The sequence below is a fragment of the Mizuhopecten yessoensis genome, unplaced genomic scaffold (genome assembly GCF_002113885.1).
Source record: "Mizuhopecten yessoensis strain PY_sf001 unplaced genomic scaffold, ASM211388v2 scaffold1539, whole genome shotgun sequence".
Taxonomy (NCBI): Eukaryota; Metazoa; Mollusca; class Bivalvia; order Pectinida; family Pectinidae; genus Mizuhopecten; species Mizuhopecten yessoensis.
Window position 1 is genome coordinate 1,036,969 of NW_018404097.1, and position 9,256 is coordinate 1,046,224.

Below are 9,256 nucleotides of genomic sequence, written 5' to 3' on the forward strand. Positions count from 1 at the left end.
CGAACTAGGGGTAGCAGTACTTGAGCTATCAGACATAACAACTGGAGCTCCCAAGGTGTTTCCTTCATTGTTTCATGGAGGTATTTACACCAAGATTATTGTAATTCTCATTCCTACTATTGACTTACAACATTTGTATAGCGTTGCGTCTTATATCTAGAAAGTTGCACACAAAACAGGCTCGCGCTGGATATTTTTACTATGACATTATCTAATCGGCACAATTGCATTGTTGGTACAGCCTTACTAAAGAGCAACCCAGTCAACCTTGGTCACTTTATATTAGAAAGGATATGCGTGTGAATGTCCTTGTATAGGTTCTTTTCTTTGTTATGTGTTCATATTTCAAACTATTTATAGTGGCATGCCTTATGAATACGACAACACAGACACCCCTCTATCCCACCCAGACCATGGTATACTCCACTTAGACATATAGGTAGCAAAACAATGAATTTCTTTGCTCATTGTCACAACTACACATTGTATGAATGTATTAATTTGTTATTGAGAGTATGATCTTGATCTTCTGTAGATGATCCGGACAAAGATTATTGCGTCACTTCAGTGAACAACAATTTGATCATTAAGATGCACGCTCCCTTCCATGCGTACGTGGCAGCATTCTCCTATCAACTGCGATTTTAAAATGTAAAATTACTGCTGTGATCAGAGAATTATTGTTGTTTTTAGTCTAGCGAGACGCATGTATTATTCATCTCGTGTTCATACCTAGTGTGCTGTTAATGTGTTTGTATTGTCTGTGTCGAAGGCGGGAAGAGGGAAATAGTTAATGCACCAAGATAATAAAGAGTTATGTACTGTTTAATGTGTGATGTAAGGATATACGACTATACAACATTTGTGTTATGTCGTTTGATCAGTAACCATGCAACGTTCTCCCATCAAAGTTTATAACAAACTCTTATTTTTTCAATATATTTCATCTTAAATATGAACGTAAACGACTAATAATTGTTACAATATTTCAAAATTTTGTAGTTTAATACCTATATAATGTTATTTTTATTATATAATTTGGTCTTCTATTATTAAAAAACCCACCATTGTTTAATATTCTACATATTCAGAAAGCATTTTTATTAATATAGGAAATGTGTTGCTTGTATTTATATTTTACATGAGTTGATGGCATTCAAAGTCTTGTGATGTTTATTTAGTATTTTGTCATAATTATATATCAGAAAAAAATGTATGTATACAAATGGAATTCCTGTGATTTGTATACTTCATACATCCTGTAATTCATCTCGCTAAATTGGTGTTCCAATATTTTGGTGTATATTCAAGAATCTGTAGAAAAACGAGGAAGGAAGCAGGGACCTATGTAAATACTTAGTCTGTCGATGCAGAAATTAAAAGCGTTCCTTTATAGACTCTTCTCAATACAGTTTATAACCATTATCATTATGCTCCATCATATATTTGTGAAGCTTTGTATCATATTTGTTTACTTTGTTCACTAGCCTGGAGTCTTTTACATGTCTAGTTACATACATTGGTTTTGTCCACTTTAGAATATCTCCCTTTTCTTTACTTTACATATGATTTCCTTTTCTGTATTTATTGATATTTATGTCCATATACATGTACATGTAACACTGTAATTTGGAGGAATAAAGAAATGAATGAATGAATCAGGTAAGAAACATAGTACATATTTGTAGAGCGGAACAACTTACACAAGGTTATAAAAACAATGCACAACATCATTTTTAGGATCAACACTGGCGGTGTCAATGATTAGCAAATGAAAACGTCCGATCATGCATCACGATCTAATCACAAGATTAATTAAAAATACAAATAAAAGGATTTCGAATATTTATCACTTTTTTTTTAAACATAAATCACGAATTTCCATATACAAATATGAAGGAAGTTTTCGAAAGTATGTTACAGGTTTCAAATATGAATAGCTTGGTTTTGAATACAAAACGTAACCTTAACAATATAAGTCACAAAAATTAAAGCATATATAACAAGATTTGGAAAATAATGACACACAAATTATACAAAACAAGTCGTCACTTATAAGAACACAAATCACAAAATGTTTGAAACATGCAACGCTTGATACTTTATAAACTTACAACTAGTTGCAGATTATTATGCTGGAACACTCGATAATAGAGATCAATGCGTGTTAACCTATTTACTGATCCAGATACCATCTAATATGTACGGGGATCCAGATACCAGCTAATATGTACGGGGATCCAGATACAAGCTAATATGTACGGGGATCAAGATACCAGCTAATATGTACGGGGATCAAGATACCAGCTAATATGTACGGGGACCAGATACCAGCTAATATGTACGGGGATCCAGATACCAGCTAATATGTACGGGGATCCAGATACCAGCTAATATGTACGGGAATCCAGATACCAGCTAATATGTACGGCGATCCAGATACCATCTAATATGTACGGGAATCCAGATACCAGCTAATATGTACGGGAATCCAGATACCAGCTAATATGTACGGGGATCCAGATACCAGCTAAAATATACGGGGAACAATTTGTCATTTCAAACAAGGTTATTTACTGGTAACAAATTCACTATAAACGAAGATACCTGGATAATCTAGTGTGATGAAAGGTTTCTGAATTACATAATAAAACAAATGTAGCTGAAGTCTCTGCTGTCAACAAAAGGGCATGGCTGGATTAACTACGGGGAATAAAGTATCTGGATTATAAAACATTTTCCTGAGGGCACTGGTGTTAAGCATCATCTCTAAGAAACAAAAGAGAATGGTTTATCTATTTGGAAAAAATGGTGGTTAAATTATCTACAGAGAACAAAAGTGGTATAGGTACTAGCGAAAATATACAGTTTGGTGGATTATATGCTGGTAATGAACCTTGATATATTATACACTAGGATGGATAGATTATCTACTGTGATCAAAAGTGGTTTGATAATCTGGATCTAAAGGTCTACCCAGAAAAAAACATGGCTGGATTATCTACTTGAAACGTAAGTGGCTGGATTATTAACCCATATCGCGGGGAACTTTATTCATAATATATGAACGAACGTGTCTGGATCATCTGTTGAATCATCCGCTGAGTATAAAGGTGCCAGCAGGATCTACCGTAGCTGAATAATCTACTCGGAACAAAGACGAATGAAGTATCACCTAGAAGACAAGGTTACTATATTAACGACGGCTGAATTACCTAGGTTGTACAAAGGTGGTGATATTTTCTGCTGGGACGATCGTGTCTGCCTTGTCTACTGTGAACCGAAACCGCTTGACTATCTATCGAGACATAAGGTGGCTACAATAGAAAATTAAGCTTATTGTCACTATTTTATCGATGTAGCATTATTTGCAATATAAAAAGTACACTGTCAATGAGGGGTTCCCGAATAAGGCCTCGTTTCGTTTTGTTTGATTTCAATAGCTTTTATTCAAATATGGTACTTGAATAGAGTTAACAACATGCTAGGTCTTTGTGATTAGGTCTTTAGATCCTACATTAGGCCATATTGCAATATTATAAAGATAAAAAGGATTCTGGTCAATTATATAATTCTTCGTTTAAATACCTAAGAAACTTGACATAAATGCATGGCCTACTATGAAGTTAACTGATAACTGCTGTCCACTTAGAATGTAGCTGACCTCTAAACTTCGGCGATTACCAGTCAACAATGTAGATAAGACCAAAGGAGTGTAACCGCTATACTGTTTGGACTAAAATCAAGATGGCCTTGTTCAGAGTAGTGTTTGCCTTTGTAGTTCTGGGCGGAGTGGTGTGTCTCCCTAGAAGATTCTTGTTTCAGGATCGCTGTACACAGGACCCAGAGACTGGACAGTAAGGATTTCGCTGTTATTAACCCTATTCAAGTTAAAGAACACCGTGTTAATAGGCTTTTAGATTGGTAAAATGCCAAATCTCCCATAAGGGCTAAAATGGTAAAAATCCCATTCCTTGTTTGCATGGCCTTTTGTATATGGACGGTGATATTGGTGATAAAGGGTGATAAATGTATTGATACAAGCTAGATGAATCCAAACTTGGCATTGACGAGAATGCAAAGCAATAATAACGGTCTTCCACTTTTATTTACATGTCTTTGCACTAAATTTAAGTACATATATTTCCTAACTGTTGCCACGTTAAATCAAACCATCAAAGTACAAATCAGGTAAGTTAGGTACCAACTTGGTTCACCCCTACGGGTGGGGATCGGGAAAAGAATTCACCTGCTGTTACCCACTGCATGTATCGTAGGAGGCGACTAATGTGGGAGCCCCATGTAGAATTTGGGATTTGCTTTGGTGTCTTCTATTTGGGGACACAAAAGCGACGAAAATAAATCTGCTGCGCCCATTGCAATATTTGGAATCTTTATCTTATTTTCTACTTCTAACGACCTTTTATTTCCTGGCGCCTTGCTTGGCAACACCTCAATTTTGGCTTGAAAGTTGAGCGTTTGCCCAGGTGAGGAAGGCAATGGGTTCTGTAACCAGGCCGGAACATACCAAAGTCTTTAAATTTTCAGGGGAATGGTAACAACTGGTTCACCCGTTGTCAGTATAATGTGACCATTTCAGTGAGATAGCACTATAAACTCGGCATCAGATACGTGCTATCAAAAGGAGGCAAGTACACCAACATACCCTGTCTCCTGCATTCACACACTCAAGCATGCATACACCACACACATGGAGGCACGTCCTCAAATAACCTTAGCTGTTATTAGGACGTTTAGGGTGGTAGGTTGGTGCAGTGGATAGCGCACTTGCCTTTCACTAAGGCGACCGGGGTTCGATTCCCCGATCGGACGTGAAAAGGTTGGAGTCACCTGCCTGACCATGTGAGTTTTTCTCCGGGTACTCCGGTTTCCTCCCACACTAAGACCCCCACGCGCTAACATCATAAAAAATGAATACAACAAAATAAAAAACACATGACATTACTTCACTGCTATATACTTGTTGAGACTAATAAGATTGATGTGTTTTGAGGATTTATTTTACTTTGAAGGTCCTAACTTCCTATTGACACCAATATGAATTTTACACTAACCACCGGTTAAAGTTAACCAACCTTTGAGCAACTGGGTCCACTTTGAATAATGATAACAAAGAATAAGCCTCATGTAACGATATTAGTAATACTTGATAGTACAACAATACTGGTGAACTCATTAACTGCTTATTGCTGAATTGCTGATGTGCCCTCGATGAGAGCTAGTTCAAGCTTGTGGTGATGCATCATTGTTATTTCGTTCACTCGCGACTTACTTTTTTCCGGTTGCGCACTTATTATTTCCTTAATCATAGTAGTGTAGCAATGTCTGTAGTAATAATGTGATTTTTTTTTTTAAACAAGTCCACTCTTATGTTCCCATACATGTAGATGAAAGGGTTTAGCCCTTCCGTTGTAAAGTTTGCATAAAAACTGTAAAACCCTATATGTTTTTAGTTGAGTCACTTGGTGTTAAGTATGGTATTGGATGGTAGATCCAATCTTAATACCAAAATGAGGGGTAAAATTTCCTCGGGTGATTTTTCCAGAACTTGTTTAGTCTTTCCTTGAAGCAGTTTAGGCTCGGTGCTGAGACCACTTGCTCAGGCAACGAGTTCCACGGTTTAATAATGCGATTACTAAAGAAGTTTCCCGTGATCAGCTTTTTGTAGGGCCTTTTGAACAGCTTCTTGGAGTGCCCCCTTGAAGATCTGCATTCACAGTGTTGGAATAGTTTATCCTTATCAAGTTTGTCGATGTTATTAAGGATTCTGTACCCTTTGACCATGTCTGCTCTCTCCCTCCTGTATTCCAGGGTTGGTAGACAGAGTATTCTTAAACGTTCAGCGTATGATTTGTTAGTTAATGTTAGTACTCTTTTCGTTGCTCTTCGCTGGACTTTTTCAATTGTAATTTTGTCCTTGGTATACAGGGGTGACCATATCGTTGAAGCGTATTCGAGGTGGGGCCGTATAAGAGCTTTGTAGACTGTTACTAGTATGGTTGGGCTCATATATGTAAAACTTCTGAATACTATTCCTGCAATATGTATTTCTTGATAGGGGCGTCCTGGCTACCAATACACACATAACCAGGTTACTCTGGAGGATGTCGTTAAACTTTAATATATACCGAAGAAATATCTGATATTTAATGGTTTCGCTCACAAAATGTTTTATCATATTGATAGAAGTAGTATCTTGCTTGTAAAAATGTTGTAATTTTTCACCGCCATTATCGATTAATCATGATCTTGTCGACTTCTTACTGGGATTTATTGCGTCTACCATGATTAATATAAAGTCTTGGAACGCTGAGACCTACTTACTTTCCTAGATACCAGAAGAGACATCAGGACGGGTATCGTATAAGTTGAAGAAAATGCTTTCCTTTCAAAACACAGGATTCCGACACTTACACTGTCGATAACTTAGGTTTTAAGCACCAACTCATTAAATTGAGGTGAGTTTCGATCTACCAAATTTACTTTCTCAAAAAGTAATTATTCACATGTGCATGTTTCTGGTTTTCACCTAGTTCCCATATCAATCACCCCGACAATGGCCCCACCGATTATGACGTAGATATGACCTGCAAAAACGGCACTATATACTGGAACTACCCCACGGGCACAATAGACCTGCACTTTAAGGGGGACCACGCCTTCACCGTCTGTTTCCTGGACGATCTAGGGGCAGACTACCTTCAGTTTACCGACATCACTAGACCTGGAGCTCCAAAGATGTTCCCTGCGTTTGAAAGAGGTATAATATACACATAATTCATGGCAAAAGGCTCAGCGTATTAATAACACAGTAGTCCAGAATTCTTTGATATTATAAATCACTTATCAACTTTATAGAAGAAATAATTTTCAATATTTCACTTCTAAAAATGAAATAAAACACGATTCCTGGTTGTACCTCATGTATACTGTATATATGTATAATCGGGTCGGCGAAAAAAATCTATTTTAAACTTCTTGCCTCAGTTGACTGTAATCTAACACTGAAATACATGCATAAGATAGTTCCTCGTATTTCCCTACAAAGTGAATATTAATAAATGGCTTCCGTACCTTACGCAATTTTATTGACTAACGATTTGGTCCGTTCGGTACATTGTTAAACGTATGAGTTCGGTTCATTATTAACGTATACATTCGGAGTATTTTACACATCATAACATAATAGATGAAATTGTTTTTATTTATTTTATAATAAAACTACGATTTTGGATTATTATTTATATTATTTAGCCACGAATTCTGCCTATTTGTGATATTTTTGACCTATGAATTTGGCCTATATTTGCTACATTATCTACCTAATTTGTCCTATTGTTACATTTTTAACTTTATGTTTGTTACATTGTTGACCTATAAATTCGAACTATTTGTTATATTTTTAACCTCCGAATTTAGTCTTTTCCCAACATAATCGACCTGTGAATTTGTTCTATTTGTTATGTCACTAACCTTATCATTTTTTTTTAAACAAATTGTGTACCAAAGTATTTGGTCTTTTGTAGATGATCCAGAAAAAGAATATTGCGTGACGTCAGTGAACAACATTTTGGTCGTAAAGATGCACGCTCCCCAGCAGACATATATGGCTTCTTTGTTCTATCATTTGCGATAATTAAAGGAAGTGTTGTTAAAACATTTTTTTTTTTTATATTTTTTATATAAAGTATTCTTCTAATTCCTCTCCTCCTAGTTGTTGAGATGAATCAGAGCGTAGCAGCACGAGATATTGTATGGTATGGACAACTGTTGTCTCTTGCATCAAAATTAGGAAAGGATATAGACGCTCCTGTCATTCAAGATTTTAAAAGAAAGGAAAGTGTTCACAATAATTTGTGTTCGCCTGTATCAATGAAACTCATATTTCTTACACAGTTTTCCAGAGCTTACCTGCAACACTTTTCATGTTTTCTGCATTTCTACCTTTGTTCGAACACAATTTCTTTTCAATCTTTTAACGGAAAGTACCCCTGATGAAACCTAGATGGCTAAAATGATGCAGCAATATTGTTTACTTTGTCTTTCTGCATAGACTTTCATTTTTTTAATTGGTGCTTACCTGCTTCGTATTTCTTGTGATTAGTAAATGTCAAGATCTCACTGATAATAAACATGGAAAAGCAGTTTCCGCACGTAAGGTTAGCTCCTTTTTGGAATTCAAGCAAAAAACTGAAGTCACCTTTAACCTTAGTATAGATTTTTTTCTATAAAGTACACGAGTTTCCTGGGTCAATCAACAAACGCCATACATATAAAATAACGTCCCGTCCTCACAGCATGGCTCCCGAAAACCCGTGCTATAAGACTGATTTAAGATCGAATCAACTGCGACATGTCGACACTGGAGATTGGACATGTAGGATGTTACTATCAAAAGTTGGGGGAAAATCGAGATCGTCAGTCACACCTACCATAAAGATGATATAGTTTTAAGCCGTCTAGGACGATTCTGTTGTTGATGAAGAAGAGTCTGCAGTGTCCTTGATTTCAAGTTTAGGTATAGGTATTGATCCCAAGTATACGTGGGAACGACGACGTGGTCAATACATTTCTTGTCATTTAGAGGCAAAACACACGGCCAATGTATCTTAAAAGGACATTAATGGAAATGGTTAGATCTGTGTTACCTTTCCGATAAATTCAGTCCCATATGGAAAATACGACATGGTATTCGGAGAGATTGTAACACAGAAGCATAAGCTAGTAGTCCGTCTTCCGAGAAAATGGAAAACATATAAGTATGGATTCCTTGGTCATCAGGTAGGCTTAGTTATATTCACAGGAAGGAAATGTAATAATGCATCAATGCAAACAAGTGTAATGCTATTAAATGCTATGTTTACCGACACGGCCACTTTTTTTTAATGCGGTTATGAACCTAAAAAACATGCATTATTATCTCGAAATTCACATTGCAATTGATGGCAGGAGTCGATACTCTGGGCTTTTAATAAAATGCTCTCTTTTATTTCATAAATCTTCTGCTCCTGCGTGATCTAGACAGAGAAATCTTAACCACGGAGTAAGATGTTTTAGTTAATCACGAGGCTTGTATTCTTTCATAATGGTCCATAGATGATTCTCTGATCACCAATTAAAACGTGCCTAGCTATAGGCCATAGTTGGAGGGACAAGCAGAACAGGAAATTGCTAAATGGAGAGCTTTTTAACACCATCTAATTTCAGCTGTTGTAACATTTGCATGTAGTTGAAA

General features: G+C 36.4%; 1 protein-coding gene across 1 annotated transcript; it reads left to right on the forward strand.

The window, feature by feature from the left end:
• The first annotated feature begins 3,706 nt into the window (after positions 1-3,706).
• Positions 3,707-7,672, forward strand: LOC110464258. Its single transcript, XM_021519372.1, has 3 exons — positions 3,707-3,857; positions 6,555-6,781; positions 7,548-7,672. Exons 1-3 carry the CDS (start codon positions 3,748-3,750, stop codon positions 7,655-7,657), a joined length of 447 nt encoding a protein of 148 aa, XP_021375047.1. The 5' UTR covers positions 3,707-3,747; the 3' UTR covers positions 7,658-7,672.
• The last annotated feature ends 1,584 nt before the right edge of the window (positions 7,673-9,256 follow it).

What these genes read in the sequence shown, in the direction of transcription:
- LOC110464258 (XM_021519372.1), top strand. Translation starts at nt 3,748, where the DNA reads ATGGCCTTGTTCAGAGTAGTGTTTGCCTTTGTAGTTCTGGGCGGAGTG. An exon ending in CAGGACCCAGAGACTGGACA is followed by an intron (nt 3,858 to 6,554) that starts GTAAGGATTTCG and finishes GTTTTCACCTAG; the next exon opens with TTCCCATATCAATCACCCCG. An exon ending in GTTCCCTGCGTTTGAAAGAG is followed by an intron (nt 6,782 to 7,547) that starts GTATAATATACA and finishes GGTCTTTTGTAG; the next exon opens with ATGATCCAGAAAAAGAATAT.